Here is a 20,426-nt window from a genome sequence, read left to right on the forward strand (position 1 = left end):
CATGTTAGGCAGGATATGGCTCACATGACCATGTTAGGCAGGATATGGCTCACATGGCCATGTTAGGCAGGATATGGCTCACATGGCCATGTTAGGCAGGATATGGCTCACATGACCATGTTAGGCAGGATATGGCTCACATGGCCATGTTAGGCAGGATATGGCTCACATGGCCATGTTAGGCAGGATATGGCTCACATGGCCATGTTGGGTATGATATGGCTCACATGGCCATGTTGGGTATGATATGGCTCACATGGCCATGTTGGGTATGATATGGCTCACATGGCCATGTTAGGCAGGATATGGCTCACATGGCCATGTTAGGCAGGATATGGCTCACATGGCCATGTTAGGCGTGATATGGCTCACATGGCCATGTTAGGCAGGATATGGCTCACATGGCCATGTTAGGCAGGATATGACTCACATGGCCATGTTAGGCAGGATATGGCTTACATGGCCATGTTAGGCAGGATATGACTCACATGGCCATGTTAGGCAGGATATGGCTCACATGGACATGATAGGCAGGATATGGCTCACATGGCCATGTTAGGCAGGATATGGCTCACATGACCATGTTAGGCAGGATATGGCTCACATGGCCATGTTAGGCAGGATATGGCTCACATGGCCATGTTAGGCAGGATATGGCTCACATGGCCATGTTAGGCAGGATATGGCTCACATGACCATGTTAGGCAGGATATGGCTCACATGGCCATGTTAGGCAGGATATGGCTCACATGGCCATGTTAGGCAGGATATGGCTCACATGGCCATGTTAGGCAGGATATGGCTCACATGACCATGTTAGGCAGGATATGGCTCACATGGCCATGTTAGGCAGGATATGGCTCACATGGCCATGTTAGGCAGGATATGGCTCACATGGACATGTTAGGCAGGATATGGCTCACATGGCCATGTAAGGCAGGATATGGCTCACATGGCCATGTTAGGCAGGATATGGCTCACATGGCCATGTTAGGCAGGATATGGCTCACATGGCCATGTTAGGCAGGATATGGCTCACATGGCCATGTTAGGCAGGATATGGCTCACATGGCCATGTTAGGCAGGATATGGCTCACATGGCCATGTTAGGCAGGATATGGCTCACATGGCCATGTTAGGCAGGATATGGCTCACATGGCCATGTTAGGCAGGATATGGCTCACATGGCCATGTTAGGCAGGATATGGCTCACATGGCCATGTTAGGCAGGATATGGCTCACATGGCCATGTTAGGCAGGATATGGCTCACATGGCCATGTTAGGCAGGATATGGCTCACATGGCCATGTTAGGCAGGATATGGCTCACATGGCCATGTTAGGCAGGATATGGCTCACATGGCCATGTTAGGCAGGATATGGCTCACATGGCCATGTTAGGCAGGATATGACTCACATGGCCATGTTAGGCAGGATATGGACTCACATGGCCATGTTAGGCAGGATATGGCTCACATGGCCATGTTAGGCAGGATATGGCTCACATGGCCATGTTAGGCAGGATATGGCTCACATGGCCATGTTAGGCAGGATATGGCTCACATGGCCATGTTAGGCAGGATATGGCTCACATGGCCATGTTAGGCAGGATATGACTCACATGGCCATGTTAGGCAGGATATGGCTCACATGGCCATGTTAGGCAGGATATGACTCACATGGCCATGTTAGGCAGGATATGGCTCACATGGCCATGTTAGGCAGGATATGGCTCACATGGCCATGTTAGGCAGGATATGGCTCACATGGCCATGTTAGGCAGGATATGGCTCACATGGCCATGTTAGGCAGGATATGTCTCACATGGCCATGTTAGGCAGGATATGGCTCACATGGCCATGTTAGGCAGGATATGGCTCACATGGCCATGTTAGGCAGGATATGGCTCACATGGCCATGTTAGGCAGGATATGGCTCACATGGCCATGTTAGGCAGGATATGGCTCACATGGCCATGTTAGGCAGGATATGGCTCACATGGCCATGTTAGGCAGGATATGGCTCACATGGCCATGTTAGGCAGGATATGACTCACATGGCCATGTTAGGCAGGATATGGCTCACATGGCCATGTTAGGCAGGATATGACTCACATGGCCATGTTAGGCAGGATATGGCTCACATGGCCATGTTAGGCAGGATATGACTCACATGGCCATGTTGGGTATGATATGGCTCACATGGCCATGTTAGGCAGGATATGGCTCACATGGCCATGTTAGGCAGGATATGGCTCACATGGCCATGTTAGGCAGGATATGGCTCACATGGCCATGTTAGGCAGGATATGGCTCACATGGCCATGTTAGGCAGGATATGGCTCACATGACCATGTTAGGCAGGATATGGCTCACATGGCCATGTTAGGCAGGATATGACTCACATGGCCATGTTAGGCAGGATATGACTCACATGGCCATGTTAGGCAGGATATGGCTCACATGGCCATGTTAGGCAGGATATGACTCACATGGCCATGTTAGGCAGGATATGGCTCACATGGCCATGTTAGGCAGGATATGACTCACATGGCCATGTTAGGCAGGATATGGCTCACATGGCCATGTTAGGCAGGATATGACTCACATGGCCATGTTAGGCAGGATATGGCTCACATGGCCATGTTAGGCAGGATATGCTCACATGGCCATGTTAGGCAGGATATGGCTCACATGGCCATGTTAGGCAGGATATGGCTCACATGGCCATGTTAGGCAGGATATGGCTCACATGGCCATGTTAGGCAGGATATGGCTCACATGGCCATGTTAGGCAGGATATGGCTCACATGGCCATGTTAGGCAGGATATGGCTCACGTGGCCATGTTAGGCAGGATATGGCTCACATGGCCGTATTAGGCAGGATATGGCTCACATGGCCATGTTAGGCAGGATATGGCTCACATGGCCATGTTAGGCAGGATATGGCTTACATGGCCATGTTAGGCAGGATATGGCTCACATGGCCATGTTAGGCAGGATATGGCTCACATGGCCATGTTAGGCAGGATATGGCTCACATGGCCATATTAGGCAGGATATGGCTCACAGTTGCCCACTAAAGACGTTTTCTTTAGCACATTCGTCGCATTTTTATTTTTTTTTTTTTACAACGCTGTGTATATACCGTGGGGGAAAATGAGTATGTAAAGTAGTTCCAACAATGTCGTATGGATGCGAGCCTCGGCCTCATAGATTCCAGTGGGCGGAGGAGGGTGGCTGTGCTGGCAGTGATTATGTGTGTGAGGACACGAGGTGGTGTGAGGTGGTGTGGAGCAGCGCGTAATGTGAGGCGGTGACATAGAGGTGTGGTAGCAAGACGTGGGTGAGGGTGTTACCGACGCTCACTCACTTCCTTGTCTATCGCCTCCCTCCGCGTATCCCACTTTTTTCCCATCCCACGTCTTGTATCTCCTCCCACGCCGCTCTCACTTCTCCCCATCTCCTCCCTAGCCGATCTCACCTCTCCCCATCTCCTCCCAGGCAGCTCTCACCTCTCCCCATCTCCTCCCCAGCCGCTCTCACCTCTCCCCATCTCCTCCCCGGCCGCTCTCACCTCTCCCCATCTCCTCCCAGGCAGCTCTCACCTCTCCCCATCTCCTCCCTAGCCGCTCTCACCTCTCCCCATCTCCTCCCTAGCCGCTCTGGCCTCTCCCCATGTCCTCCCAGGCCGATCTCACCTCTCCCATCTCCTCCCAGGCCGCTCTCACCTCTCCCATATCCTCCCACGCCGCTCTCACCTCTCCCCATCTCCTCCCTGGCCGCTCTCACCTCTCCCTATCTCCTCCCCGGCCGCTCTCACCTCTCCCCATCTCCTCCCTAGCCGCTCTCACCTCTCCCCATCTCCTCCCCGGCCGCTCTCACCTCTCCCCATCTCCTCCCACGCCGCTCTCTCCTCTCCCCATCTCCTCCCTAGCTGCTCTCTCCTCTCCCCTTTGCTGAGGGGAAGCGACACTTCCTCATCATCCCGGGACCTTCACCCCTCACCTGTCACACTGCTCCCTCCCCAACACTCATCTTCCCCTCCCACATCCTCCTCACTACCCATTCTATAACCTCCCACCTCTCCCGTCTCGTCCTATCCACTCCTCTAGCCCTCCCACAGCCCCTCCCTCTTCCATGGGTACCTCCCTCACCCTACCCTTCCCACACACTCAGCCAATACCTCACATTTTATCTCCCCTCTCCCAGCCTCACTCCCCTCCCATGCCTTTCCCCTCTCCTCCTCCTCTCCCCTCCCTACCCTCACTTCTCTCCCCTACCCCCGTCCCATACCCTGCACCCCCCCTACCCCTCTACTCGTGTGTTACAGCTACTTAATGACCGTGCGGGCGAGAACGCTTCTACCACCATCGGTCCACAAGGACGAGGTGCCCTTCGTCGCGTGGGCGATTGCCGACCGTCCCGTTCCCCGGCGCGGGCGGACCCTACCCTCTCCCTCTCTCTCTCTCTCTCCCCCGGCTCGGGGGAGGGGGGGGGTGATGATGATTCTAACAATGTAATAGAGACGAGAGGCGTTATCGCCCTGTCGCCCACCCACCCACTCACCACCACGGCCGGCCAGCCAGCCGGCCGGAGCTCTGAGCCCCTGAGACCCTCACCGTCCACACACCACACCAGCACCTGTCTCCCTCCCTCTGCTTGTCTCCGTACTGACGTGGGTGTGTGGGTGTGTGGGTGTGTGTGAGTGTAGGCTGATGTGCGCGCGCATGTGTCATGACGTCTGGCGTTTGAAGAAGTACACACAGACAGATATATATATATATATATATATATATATATATATATATATATATATATATATATATATATATATATATATATATATATATATATATATCCCTGGGGATAGGGGAGAAAGAATACTTCCCACGTATTCCCTGCGTGTCGTAGAAGGCGACTAAAAGGGGAGGGAGCGGGGGGCTGGAAATCCTCCCCTCTCGTTTTTTTTTTTTAATTTTCCAAAAGAAGGAACAGAGAAAGGGGCCAGGTGAGGATATTCCTTCAATGGCCCAGTCCTCTGTTCTTAACGCTACCTCGCTAACGCGGGAAATGGCGAATAGTTTAAAAGAAAAAAGATATATATATATATATATATATATATATATATATATATATATATATATATATATATATATATATATATATATATATATATATAAAAGCTTCTGCACTACCCAAAAAGTTTGACTGTAGATCGCTAAATCTTCTTACTTGTGCCAGCTTGAGGTGTCATACGCCAGCTTAAGGTATCGTATGCCAGCTTGAGGTGTCATACGGCAGCTTGAGGTATCATACGCCAGCTTGAGGTGTCATACGCCAGCTTGAGGTGTGGAAAGCTTTTGCACAGACTCATTCAGTCTCGTTCCAGATTTCCTCCCTGAGGAGACCACGATCTCTCTAACGACCCATTCGTATTATCTAATGTCGTTATCTCTTGAATCACCAGAGTCTACGACGACTTAACTGGTTAGATGTGATTTTTGCGTCAGTGTTCCCAGCAGGTTCATTGTACACCCCATGCTCATCCTGTGAGCGGTAGCGCAAAAGGGATTACAGAGGAGGATCACAAAGGGTCTTACTCAGACCCTCACAGTGGGTTGATGTTACATGTTACACTTCGTATGTCAGTACATACATAACATAGTTTCATAGGGTAAGTTTGACCCACTAGATGCAAAAAAAGTGGATACAAACTTAAGATTTCAGGTACCTTGTTATTATCAATGAAGTGTTGTGACATTTCTTGCATTGTGCTGAACTTTCCCTACATGTCCTTCCAGTGGGGGTATAATGTCTTGAGTCCGAACTGGGGAAAATGACACCACTTAGGATTTTTCCAGTGGGAGTTACACTTCTCCCGTCTCCTTTCTAAGGGAGTGTGGCCTCAGGCGCTTCCCATTTTCCCCACTGTTACATATCTTTAACACAGTCACTTATAATTACTCGGCAGTGTGGCCCACTGTGAGAGGTAGTGATGCTAGCACACAGCAGGAGCCTATTCGAAGGAGTAGTACTGCCTTGGGGAACCTCCTCACCAGTGGTTTTATCGTGTCTGGAGATGGGTCATGTCAGCCTGCCATCGCTCCTGCAGAGGGATCTTCTGTTGCTCTCTTATGTTCACTGAAGGTGAGGTCATCGAACCAACACTTGAGGTCTTGTCTATCGCTCCTCCGAGATGTGATGGTGTTCGTTTTAGTTTGACATAGTCGTATCATTGCTTCTTTTCCTTCACTTTTCCCTTGAAAGAGTTAAAGGAAACAAGCACTGAGGTCGTAGATGGGCGTGTTAGATGGTATAATAGTCCCGACGGTGTTGTAAGCGTGCGAGGCTTGGGCTATAGATATGTATGTACTGAGGAGGTTGGATGTGTTGGATGTCTAGGAAATGTCTGAGGACACTACATGGTGTGAGGAGGTGGCTTGCCCGAGGAAGTAATGATAGGTTGAGGAGAGAGAGATGTGGTGATATGAACAGGGTGGTTGAGAGGGAGCTGAAGAGGGTGTGCGAAAAGGATTCGGACCAATGGAGAGAGTGAGTGAGGAGGGGTTGAGAAGCAGGACATGTGTGTCAGAAGTGGAGGGAACGAGGAGAGGATGGAGGCTACACTGGATGTGGAAGGATAGCGTGAAAAAGAGATTTCAGTTCTCGGGGCTTGAACATGCAGGAGGGTGAAAGGCGTGCACGGGATAGAGTGAATTGAAGCTGTGTGGTATACAGGGGACGACAGCAATGCCAGAGGACTGAGGTGACCGGAGGAAACCCCAGGTTGTGCACAGGAGCTGTGGTATCGTGCAATACATGTGTACCGAATAGGTGTGTGCGAATGAGAGGCCATTTCTTTGTCTGTTCCTGGCGCTAACTTGATGGTGCGGGAAACGGCGTACGTGGGTATAAAAATTGAAAATATATATGATAGAAAGTGTGTGTGTGTGTGTGTGTGTGTGTGTGTGTGTGTGTGTGTGTGTGAAGTACAATCATTTTTATCTCTTGAATTTTTTTATATATATTTCCATTAAATGAATGTGAATATTTCCTGATCTGTTCGTGGATGGTCCACGTTTGTCGAATCATTTTAATATATATATATATATATATATATATATATATATATATATATATATATATATATATATATATAAACATACAAATTTCCAAGGTGTGCGTTCATATGCACTTTGTTCGTATATATATATATATATATATATATATATATATATATATATATATATATATATTATTTTTTTTTTCCTCGTTGCTTTACATAATGTTTTTCGTCAGAAAACCTCCCTCCGTACGTCCTCCATTTTCTGAAGCTTTTCGCGTGGTGTTCGGTCCAGGGCGGCGACTTTAAGTAACCACATTATCCACGTACAGGTCTGGCGGAGCCTCGGGTCGTCACGCCCCACAGTCGCGGGTTATAATGCCCCGCCCCAGACGACGCCCACAAGCCCCCCTCCCCTCTTATAATCCACTCCGCCAGCGGTGCCCCGCCCCAGACGACCCCCACAACTACCCCCCCCCCCCCCTTATAATCCACTCCGCCAGCATGTCACCCGCGTCGTACTTAACAGAGAGAAACTAAGTTAAGGGCGCAAGTTAATCACTTCAGCGTGATGATCCCAGCGTTAGGGCCGGGTGGGAGGTGCCTTGCGTCTGGAGGAGGTTGGTCCAACTTCTGACGGAGGATGACGGAGCCCCTGCAGGAGGATGACGTAACTCCTGCAGGAGGATGGGGTAGCTCCTGTAGGAGGATGGCGTAGCTCCTGCAGGAGGATGGCGTAGCTCCTGCAGGAGAATGACATAACTCCTGCAGGAGGATGGCGTAGCTTCTGCAGGAGAATGACGAAGCTCCTGCAGGAGGATGGCGTAGCTCCTGTAGGAGGATGGCGTAGCTCCTGCAGGAGGATGGCGTAGCTCCTGCAGGAGAATGACGTAACTCCTGCAGGAGGATGGCGTAGCTCCTGCAGAAGGATGACGAAGCTCCTGCAGGAGAATGACGAAGCCTCTGCAGGAGGATGACGAAGCCCCTGCAGGAGGATGACGAAGCCCCTGCAGGAGGATAGCGTAGCTCCTGCAGGAGGATAGCGTAGCTCCTGCAGGAGGATAGCGTAGCTCCTGCAGGAGGATCATGCAATTGAGCTCCAAGGAAGGAGGAGGAGGGAGGAGGAGGAGGTAGCGGCTCCTCCTCCTCAGCTCTGGGATGAACTTGTCGTTTCTGCCTCTGGTGGCGGAGGATCGAGCACAGGCCATAGCGACTGAGGCCTTGCACTAGGGGGGAGTGAGGCCCCCAGGGTACGGCGACTGAACGAACTCTCTTCTATCAGGGTGACTGAACCCACCTGGTTCAGGGACCGAAGCCACTGGGCAAGGGTGAGTACTGGGATTTATTCCCCTGAAGGAGAGCAAAAAGGACCACTGGAAAAAGGGGGCGAATGGGCCTCTGGAGTGACTTGAAGGGTGCGCTTTTGCCGTAGACCGACTGAGCCATCGAAGAGAGACTCGTCTCTCTATTAGAAATGAGTCTCATGAGTAGAGCGAGTGAGTCCTGAGTGTAGGATGAGTCAACGCTTGTAAACTGCGACAGTCAAAGAATCTCGTCTTGTGCAACCCCAAGATCATTGGGTAGACAGACTCAAGTCTCTTCATCTGAATGACTCGAGACTGTATATACCTATATGTTATAGTGTGCTAACTGTATATACCTATATGTTATAGTGTGCTAACTGTATATACCTTTATGTTATAGTGTGCTAACTGTATATACCTATATGTTATAGTGTGTTAACTGTATATACCTATATGTTATAGTGTGCTAACTGTATACACCAATATGTTATAGTGTCCTAACTGTATATACCTATATGTTATAGTGTGCTAACTGTATATACCGATATGTTATAGTGTGCTTACTGTATATACCTATATGTTATAGTGTGCTAACTTTATATACCTATATGCTATAGTGTGCTAACTGTATATACCTATATGTTACAGTGTGCTAACTGTATATACCTATATGTTACAGTGTGCTTACTGTATATACCTATATGTTATAGTGTGCTAACTGTATATACCGATATGTTATAGTGTGCTAACTGAATACCTATATGTTATAGTGTGCTAACTGTATATACCTATATGTTATAGTGTGCTAACTGTATATACCTATATGTTATAGTGTGCTAACTGTATGTACCTATATGTTACAATGTGGTAAGTGTATTTCACCTGATGCTACATGGGTTTACTTCACGCACATGAGATACATGGAAAGCTCGATGGTTCCTGTGAAATGAGACGAATGGTCGGACCGCCCAGGTTCGAATCCTCGTTGCGGCAACCGGTTGGGAGACCAGAAGAGATTCAATTAACCTGTTATGAGAGTGAGTGAGGAATGGCTCTCTCACAACACCAGCTTGATGAACACGAGCAGTGGACTGCTTCAAACACAACAGAGAAATACGAGTATGATCAACCAAAAGCATTACGTCATATTGTCCCGAACAGTGACGCAGACATTCACAGAGTGGGACAGACGAGCTAGTGACCATCAGGTCTGCCACAACGCACAGTCCCTCCAGCGCTGATCACTTACGTGGTTAACGACGTTCAACTCATCAAGATGCAAAGTGACGAAGCCTCGTCACAGCGGAATGAGGCCAGGCCATGATTGATATCTTATGGGCAGCAAATTAACCCGGTCTCTCACGAGATCATTAGATTAGAACGGCGTGAGGGGGGCGAACTATAAGTGGTGTGGTTCGTGGTCTAATTGGGTCTCGTACGCACAGACAAGTCGCTTATGAAGGTGTACTATATGGTGTATAACAGACCCGGAATTACAAAAGGCATCTTGGCTTTGGTTATCCAAACTTCAGACGACTTTACGAGAGGAAGTTAAGCAGAAACAAAATATTGGACCCCTCTGCTTCAGCGGTTGAGCTACAGAGGAGAGGGAACAGCCAGCCACAGACCTGACCATTGTTGCAAGAAGGAAGGACAAGAGGGGAGACACAGCTTCCACGTTTCTGGCAGGATCTGATGATGAAGACGAGGAACACTTCTCTGAGACGAAGGTGTACTGGTCCACACAGTGGGACAGACGCCAAGCCAGGCCTTCGGGGTATGACCTTGTCTTTGCCCTGAGTCGTGACGTCCTTATTGCCTTGTCTTTGCCCTGAGTCGTGACGTCCTTATGACCTTGTCTTTGGCCTGAGTCGTGACGTCCTTATGACCTTGTCTTTGCCCTGAGTCGTGGCGTCCTTATGACCTTGTGTTTGGTCTGAGTCGTGACGTCCTTATGACCTTGTCTTTGGCCTGAGTCGTGACGTCCTTATGACCTTGTCTTTGCCCTGAGTCGTGACGTCCTTATGACCTTGTCTTTGCCCTGAGTCGTGACGTCCTTATGACCTTGTCTTTGGCCTGAGTCGTGACGTCCTTATGACCTTGTCTTTGCCCTGAGTCGTGACGTCCTTATGACCTTGTCTTTGGCCTGAGTCGTGACGTCCTTATGACCTTGTCTTTGGCCTGAGTCTTGACCTCCTTATGACCTTGTCTTTGGCCTGAGTCGTGACCTCCTTATGACCTTGTCTTTGCCCTGAGTCTTGACCTCCTTATGACTTTGTCTTTGGCCTGAGTCGTGACCTCCTTATGACCTTGTCTTTGCCCTGAGTCGTGACGTCCTCTGATCTTGTCTTTGCCCTGAGTCGTGACGTCCTTATGACCTTGTCTTTGCCCTGAGTCGTGACGTCCTTATGACCTTGTCTTTGCCCTGAGTCGTGACGTCCTTATGACCTTGTCTTTGCCCTGAGTCGTGACGTCCTTATGACCTTGTCTTTGCCCTGAGTCGTGACCTCCTTATGACCTTGTCTTTGGCCTGAGTCGTTACGTCCTTATGACCTTGTCTTTGCCCTGAGTCGTGACGTCCTTATGACCTTGTCTTTGCCCTGAGTCTTGACCTCCTTATGACCTTGTCTTTGGCCTGAGTCGTGACCTCCTTATGACCTTGTCTTTGCCCTGAGTCGTGACGTCCTTATGACCTTGTCTTTGGCCTGAGTCGTGACCTCCTTATGACCTTGTCTTTGCCCTGAGTCGTGACGTCCTCTGATCTTGTCTTTGCCCTGAGTCGTGACGTCCTCTGATCTTGTCTTTGCCCTGAGTCGTGACGTCTTTACCATTACCTTGCACCGCCAGCGGCTCCTTCCATCACCTCTGGACATGACCCAGTTGAACAGTGATGTTGTTGTATCACAATCCTATCTCTCGCAGTCAGTCTGTCACCCACGTACTGCTTACTCATACACGTAGAGATGACTTGATTACAGCCTACGAGTGTCTGTGTCAGTGAGGTGAGACTGACAGCGAACAGTTCCTCAAGATGTGTAGTTAGAATGACTGGAAGTCACTGAATACTGGGCAGGAGATGTGTGTAAGAAAGGACGCGAGGGAAGGAATGTCGTAGCTTGAGGTGTGCGATGGCTGCGGGAAATGTCGGCGATTGAGAGGTGTTTTGATAAGTTCCTTGATGGTAGGTAATGTCCAAGAGATGGGGGCTCCCTTCACGAGTACAAGACTCCCTCCCCATCCTGTGTGAAACACTTACACACACACACACACACACACACACACACACACACACAGAGCCTGGACACCACGCACTAGAGGTATGGATCATTACCTTGTATTCCTTACGAATCTTTTTTTGGTCAATGGGCCATTCTCTAGCGGCGACCTGCTCTCCACCAGAATATTGAGGATGGCTGTACGCCTCGGGTTGATCAAGTGTGTGATTCATAGGGTGGAAAAATAGACCGCTATGTGGGGATCGATGATAGATGTATGGAAGCCGAGGTGGTGAGGGAGGGGGGAAGAGTCTACTGAGGGACGTGTGTCAGGGGATTCATCGGTTGCCAGCGTTGTACGTGATCTTGACTACGGGGGCACCTCGGGTCCCGGTGACAGACGACGTCATTCACCACGATGAGTGAGCCGGGCTCGAGTGTCACACGGGACGACGTGAACAACGACAGGATGAAAATACCTCGAATATTGAGGGTTCACGATCGTTCAACATGTTTCCCACAGCGATGAGATATACTATGTGGACTTACAGTGGGGGGGATATGTGAGAAAGACTTAGAGAAGGATGGACACAGTGTGCTAAAGGAACCAGGTTCTTGTGGCTACGTGGGCGCGTGCGCTGGGAGCCTGCAGGATCTTTGACTCGGCCTGAATACACCGTGAGGTATATACGTAGGTTAAGTGTTGGTGAGGGGTATACAGACCTCAGTGTCATGCATACTGGGTAGCTGGGGGCGGAGGATGATGCTGGCTGGCATCGCTTGACACCTTCACTGTGTAGACAGAGGAGCGTCTGCATGGTCATAAGTCCATCTCGTTCGTATACTCCCTAGTTACCAGACATGATACTACAGGTAATGTGATAAAAAACAAGAACCTGACCCATAGACACTGTAGAATTATAAGAATCTGACTTACGAAGTAGAATACAGTGGTCAAGACTGGCTACGAAATGTGATGCAGTTGAGGGACTGGATCACGAGACGTGATATGGTAAGAGCCATCCATCTTCTTCGTCCGGGAGCATCGAAGTCATACTGTGTCGCGCACCCGTCCAGGAACATCGAAGTCATACTGTGTCGCGCACCCGTCCAGGAACATCGAAGTCATACTGTGGCGCGCACCCGTCCAGGAACATCGAAGTCATACTGTGTCGCGCACCCGTCCAGGAACATCGAAGTCATACTGTGTCGCGCACCCGTCCAGGAACATCGAAGTCATACTGTGTCGCGCACCCGTCCAGGAACATCGAAGTCATACTGTGTCGCGCACCCGTCCAGGAACATCGAAGTCATACTGTGTCGCGCACCCGTCCAGGAACATCGAAGTCATACTGTGGCGCGTACCCGTCCAGGAACATCGAAGTCATACTGTGTCGCGCACCCGTCCAGGAACATCGAAGTCATACTGTGTCGCGTACCCGTCCAGGAACATCGAAGTCATACTGTGGCGCGTACCCCGAGGCCGGGCGTACGAGACACTGGCCTGCTGGGCCACACACTACCCAGATTAATCTGAGCCAGGTAGGGAGAGGCTCCCCAGGGTGATAACCACACAGTGTGGCTGACGAAGCCCTGCAGGGGAGAGGTCGCTCCGTGTCGTCTTCTCCTCGACCAAAAAAAAGGCGAAGCCCGTCACCCGCGCCGGGTTCACCGAGACCTGAGGTGGAGCGACTCTGAAGATGGTTTCTGGACCATAGAGAGGAGTTCAGTCGGCTGTATGGGAGGGAGGAGGAGCCGAGATCGTCAAAGTCTGAAGTTGAGATCATGAAAGTCTTAAGTTGAGATCATGAAAGTCTGAAGTTGAGATCATTAAAGTCTGAAGTTGAGATCATTAAAGTCTGAAGGTGAGATCATTAAAGTCTGAAGTCGAGATTATGGAAGTCTGAAGTCGAGATCATTAAAGTCTGAAGTTGAGACCATCAAAGTCAGAAGCTGAGACCTTTAAAGTCTGAAGTCAAGATCATTAAAGTCTGAAGTCAAGATCATTAAAGTCTGAAGTTGAGAGCATTAAAGCCTGAAGTTGGGATCATTAAAGTCTGAAATTGAGATTAACGTCTGAAGTTGAGACCTTTAAAGTCTGAAGTTGGGATCATTAAAGTCTGAAGTCGAGATCTTCTTAAGAGAGACGTAATCAAGACCTGAAGTAGAGTCATTAAGGGAGGGGGAGATAAGAAACCTTCAAGGGCCACGAGAAAGGGCTGCTTGAGATGAGAGAGAGAGAGAGAGAGAGAGAGAGAGAGAGAGAGAGAGAGAGAGAGAGAGAGAGCCCCTCTCTCTCTCTCTCTCTCTCTCTCTCTCTCTCTCTCTCTCCTCCTGAGGGCACGAACGACCCACAGACCTGATGTGGGATGGTAAAGTGTTGGAGGAGAGCAGAGCCTCCTGGCAGGGTGAGCAGGTACTCCTCCTCCTCCAAGATGTTCTAAGTCCGAGCGGAACCCCCGCAGCTCGTCCCGCGCCACGGCCAACACTGCACCAGCGCCACAGCTGGGGTTCGAAACCATGGATGGCTCTCTCTCTCTCTCTCTCTCTCTCTCTCTCTCTCTCTCTCTCTCTCTCTCTCTCTATCCAAGGATGCGTCTGGGAACCTGGACGATACTGTGGAAAGGTATATGCTATAAGGTTCCGTAATGAACGGAAGACAACGTACAGACCCAGACATACACAGAGGCACGGACATACACACACACACACACACACACACACACACACACACACACACACACACACACACACACAGACACAGCCATACACACACACAGACATACACACACACACACACAGACATACACACACACACACACACACACACACACACACACACACAGATACAGCCATACACACAGACACAGCCATACACACAGACACACACACAGACATACACACAGACCCAGACCCAGACATAGACTGACCTGTATAGAAGCATCCAAGGTATGAACCACACGTTCCCGGGAGCCGAGAGAGAGGCGAGAGCTGTGTAGCGAGTCTGGGGGGAAAGAAAACGGGATGTTGGTTGCTATATTATAACAACACACACACACACACACACACACACAGCGTCAATCTTTCTCGGTGTATCTATATAACAACACGCACATAGTGTATCACATTATATATCTATATAACAACGTACACATATAGTGTATCACTTTATATATCTGTATAACAACGCACACACATAGCGTATCATTGTCTCTATATATCTATATAACAACACACACATATAGTGTATCACTCTGTCTCTATATATCTATATAACAACACACACATATAGTGTATCACTCTGTCTCTATTTATCTATATAACAACACACACATATAGTATATCACTCTGTCTCTATATATCTGTATAACAACACACACACATATAGTCTCTTTGTCTCTATATATCTATATAACAACATACACATATAGTGTATCACTCTGTCTCTATATATCTGTATAACAACACACACACATATAGTGTATCACTTTGTCTCTATATATCTATATAACAACATACACATATAGCGTATCACTGTCTCTATATATCTATGATATATCTGGCCAGTATGTATCCACTTTGGCTGCAGTAATCCCTATATAATATTAATCATCATAATATTAGCAAAATATAATAATAATCATAATAATGATAATAATGATAATAATTATGATTGTAATTATAATCATTATCATCATTATTATCATTATTGTTATTATTGTTAGTATTGTCATTATTATTATCATTTTAATTATTATCATTGTTATTATCATTATCATTGTTATTATTATTATTATTATTATTATTATTATTATTATTATTATTATTATTATTATTATCATGTGGTATACCGGGGTTGACGTGCTGTCAGTGGATTGAATCAAGGCATGTGAAGCGTCTGGGGTAAACCATGGAAAGCTGTGTAGGTATGTATATTTGCGTGTGTGGACGTGTGTATATACATGTGTATGGGGGTGGGTTGGGCCATTTCTTTCGTCTGTTTCCTTGCGCTACCTCGCAAACGCGGGAGACAGCGACAAAGTATAATAAAAAAAAAAATAATTATCATTAATATTATTATTATTAGTAGTATTAGTATTAGTAGATCATTAACTTTATTATTGTATGATGATAATAATAATTATAGTAATAATGATAATGATAACGATAAGTAATGATGATAACAGTAATATAAATAATAATACTGTTAATTATGATAATGATTATCATTATCATCATCTCGCTGGGCAAACCTAACAATGTTATTTCTCCCGGTTCGCGTCTCGTTGAAGCTCTGGTTAGCTCACCTGCCCACAAAGTTAGATACAGTTACTGGCTTAGATGTCAGCAGAAATGAATAACTTTACGTATGCAAATTAGCTCATTACCATACACGCCATACACGTTTTTTTTTGACCGACTGAAACACTTGCCAGCAGTGAGTGGCCGACAGAGGGACACTGCCATAGACAGTGAAAAAATGGGATGACAAAGAGAGGTATTCTGCCAGCTGTTAACCAGGTACCACCGTCCATTAACCTGGTTTTCCCATGTGGTTAACTGCTCCTCCTGCCAATTAACCCGGTTCTCTTGTTCAAACCGTGTTACTAGGTGTTAGAATGACTCTACCATTAATCTATTTGGTTTTACTATCCATTAACCCGGTTGAACTATCCATTAACCCGGTTCAACCATCCATTAACCTTGTTCACTTATCCATTAATCCGGTTCAACTATCCATTAATTCGGTTCAACTATCCATTAATTCGGTTCAGCTATCCATTAACCCGGTTCAACTGTCCATTAACCCGGTTCAACTGTCCATTAACCCGGTTCACTTATCCATTAACCCGGTTCAACTATCCATTAACCCGATTCACTTATCCATTAATCCGGTTCAACTATCCATTAACCCGGTTCACTTATCCATTAATCCGGTTCAACTATCCATTAACCCGGTTCACTTATCCATTAACCCGGTTCACTTATCCATTAACCCGGTTCAACTATCCATTAGCCCGGTTCACTTATCCATTAATCCGGTTCACTTATCCATTTATCCGGTTCAACTATCCATTAACCCGGTTCAGCTATCCATTAACCCGGTTCAGCTACCCGTTCACCTGGTTCATCTACGCATTAACCCGGTTCAGCTACCCACTAACTAGGGTCTATTCACCATTAACCAGGTTTTACTGTCTACTGACCAGATTCTACTGTCTATTAACCAGTTACCACTACCCATTAAGAATGTTGTGCTCATTAACCAGGTTCTTCTGCCGATTGACCAGGTTCTGTTACCCGTTAACGAGGTTCTGCTACCCATTAGCAATGTTCTCTCTCTCTCTCTCTCTCTCTCTCTCTCTCTCTCTCTCTCTCTCTCTCTCTCTCTCTCTCTCTCTCTAATATATATATATATATATATATATATATATATATATATATATATATATATATATATATATATATATATATATATATATATATATTTTATCTTTTTTTTATTATACTTTGTCGCTGTCTCCCGCGTTTGCGAGGTAGCGCAAGGAAACAGACGAAAGAAATGGCCCAACCCCCCCCCATACACATGTATATACATACGTCCACACACGCAAATATACATACCTACACAGCTTTCCATGGTTTACCCCAGACGCTTCACATGCCTTGATTCAATCCACTGACAGCACGTCAACCCCGGTATACCACATCGCTCCAATTCACTCTATTCCTTGCCCTCCTTTCACCCTCCTGCATGTTCAGGCCCCGATCACACAAAATCTTTTTCACTCCATCTTTCCACCTCCAATTTGGTCTCCCTCTTCTCCTTGTTCCCTCCACCTCCGACACATATATCCTCTTGGTCAATCTTTCCTCACTCATCCTCTCCATGTGCCCAAACCACTTCAAAACACCCTCTTCTGCTCTCTCAACCACGCTCTTTTTATTTCCACACATCTCTCTTACCCTTACGTTACTCACTCGATCAAACCACCTCACACCACACATTGTCCTCAAACATCTCATTTCCAGCACATCCATCCTCCTGCGCACAACTCTATCCATAGCCCACGCCTCGCAACCATACAACATTGTTGGAACCACTATTCCTTCAAACATACCCATTTTTGCTTTCCGAGATAATGTTCTCGACTTCCACACATTTTTCAAGGCCCCCAGGATTTTCGCCCCCTCCCCCACCCTATGATCCACTTCCGCTTCCATGGTTCCATCCGCTGACAGATCCACTCCCAGATATCTAAAACACTTCACTGCCTCCAGTTTTTCTCCATTCAAACTCACCTCCCAATTGACTTGACCCTCAACCCTACTGTACCTAATAACCTTGCTCTTATTCACATTTACTCTTAACTTTCTTCTTCCACACACTTTTCCAAACTCAGTCACCAGCTTCTGCAGTTTCTCACATGAATCAGCCACCAGCGCTGTATCATCAGCGAACAACAACTGACTCACTTCCCAAGCTCTCTCATCCCCAACAGACTTCATACTTGCCCCTCTTTCCAAAACTCTTGCATTTACCTCCCTAACAACCCCATCCATAAACAAATTAAACAACCATGGAGACATCACACACCCCTGCCGCAAACCTACATTCACTGAGAACCAATCACTTTCCTCTCTTCCTACACGTACACATGCCTTACATCCTCGATAAAAACTTTTCACTGCTTCTAACAACTTTCCTCCCACACCATATATTCTTAATACCTTCCACAGAGCATCTCTATCAACTCTATCATATATATATATATATATATATATATATATATATATATATATATATATATATATATATATATATATATATAGCCTGACTGCTATATTTCTTTCCTGAGTAAATTTACCGTAGAAAATAAAAATAATGGTATGTTACCATTTTTAGATTGCATGATCCATAGGCAAATAAACAAGTTTAACATATACAAAAAACCCACCAATGTATACTCATATATCCATTATTACTCATCTCAACATGACAGCGTTAGATTATCATTTCAATCTATGTTCCTTAGGGCACTACGTATTTGCAGTCCAGAGTTTATTGATGATGAGTTTGAGAAGATATATTCCATTGGATCTAAGTTAAAGTACCATAGATCTTTCATTGACAAATCCCTTAAGTTAGCAAAGAAATCATTTTGTAGAGTTGAACCCAAACCTCCCATTGACACCAAGAATCTTTTAGTTATCCCTTTTGATAATAATTTTACTCTACTTCCCATGTTGTTTTAATCCTTTATTGTAAATGTTGCCTTCAGCAACAATAATACTATAAAGAATATCTTAATCAGGAACTCACCAGAAAGTTCTCCTGGATGAATCTATAAAGTGCCATGTAGAAATTGTGATAAGTTTTATATTGGGCAGAGTGTTAAGGATCTTTCTGTTAGACTTAAGCAACATAAATATAGTATGAGAACATAAATATAGTATAAGAATCAAATACCATGTTTAATCACGTTAAAAACTATAATCATTGTACTGAATGGAGTAATGCCATCTCAGTTATTAACTCTAACTCCAGTACCACGAGAAATATCATTGAATCTTCTATTATTAGATACACAAAGAATTATAACCTTAATGTTAGTGAAGATCTATACAAATTGGATGGCTTTCTTGTTGATAAGATTTGTAAACAATTTCCCTTCTTGTCTACATAATAAATTTATGATACGCCTTTTGTCTGTCTTGGACAATCACTTGTTTACCAAATGGCGTCCTAGCTACATCTCTTCGTTGTATATCAACTGATTGTTATGTTTCTTTCTCGTATCTCTCCTGATGATGTGATTATTACACGAAAGTGCACTTGGGAACTTATCGTGTTTCATTTTCTTCGTGGACTCATAGAATTACACTTGATCACGCGCAAAATTGTAGTCCTTTCCATTATATATATATATATATATATATATATATATATATATATATATATATATATATATATATATATATATATATATATACATATGTAATTGATGCCTTTAAGATAGTCTTGGCGTTACCCAGGACCTTTTTATAAAGGCTTCTGCAGCTCAAGGCATCAGCGCTCCATTCAGAAGCAGGGTAATGTCGACTCCTTGTGCTCCCTCGTATTATTATTATACGTACACAAGAGCCAGAGTGTATGGTGCGAATGAGGCCATTTCTTCGTCTGTTCCTGGCGCTCCACGCGGGAAACCACGAACATAGGTGAAGGGAAGAATGGAAACTATCAAGGGTTAAAAAAAAATTGCACTGAAGGATAGGGAGTGGTACACAACAAAGCATCTAAATTGGACCGTGAAAATAATTCAGAACAGCACGCTACATGAAGTTCTCGACTACACTGCATAACCACTGGGCGCACCTATCACCAGTGGTACATCCTATCTCTACACTGGAGACATTCCACGCCCACTGTGACGTCCACAGTGAACATCAGTGTTCACGAAGAACAAATATACCTCAGAGATGGGTCGCTTACGATCAAACTGGAATCTTGCAAAGAAAAAAAAAACATTGAATCTGGATTTCCCTCAGCGAACGCGAGACAGTGTTTCCGCAGGGAATATGATCCAGCTGGCTCACCAACTGGCTCACCAGCTGGTGATCCTTGTGATCACTCGTGAGCAGGTGAGCCGACAACGGCGCATCAGCGGCGAGTGTAGCTCCCGTGTTTGTGTGTGTGTGTGTGTGTGTGTGAAGAATGCTCAGTGGTTCTCAATGACCTTCACAGTGCTCAGAACTCTTGACTCTCTCTCTCTCTCTCTCTCAAGGAGATAAAAAGCTGGCTCTGCTGATACAGGATCTTCCAGACATTTGATAAGAAACG

General features: G+C 46.4%; 1 protein-coding gene across 1 annotated transcript in view; it reads right to left on the minus strand.

Moving 5' to 3' along the window:
* The window catches only part of LOC139745986 (uncharacterized), a 318,309-nt gene that overhangs the window by 217,912 nt on the left and 79,971 nt on the right, over positions 1 to 20,426 (minus strand). The window contains exon 2 of the mRNA XM_071656747.1: positions 14,515 to 14,588. Within this exon, the coding sequence (XP_071512848.1) occupies positions 14,515 to 14,588 (74 nt within the window). The remainder of the gene's footprint in view (positions 1 to 14,514; positions 14,589 to 20,426) is intronic.

This window comes from Panulirus ornatus, chromosome 63 (genome assembly GCF_036320965.1).
Source record: "Panulirus ornatus isolate Po-2019 chromosome 63, ASM3632096v1, whole genome shotgun sequence".
NCBI lineage: Eukaryota > Metazoa > Arthropoda > Malacostraca > Decapoda > Palinuridae > Panulirus > Panulirus ornatus.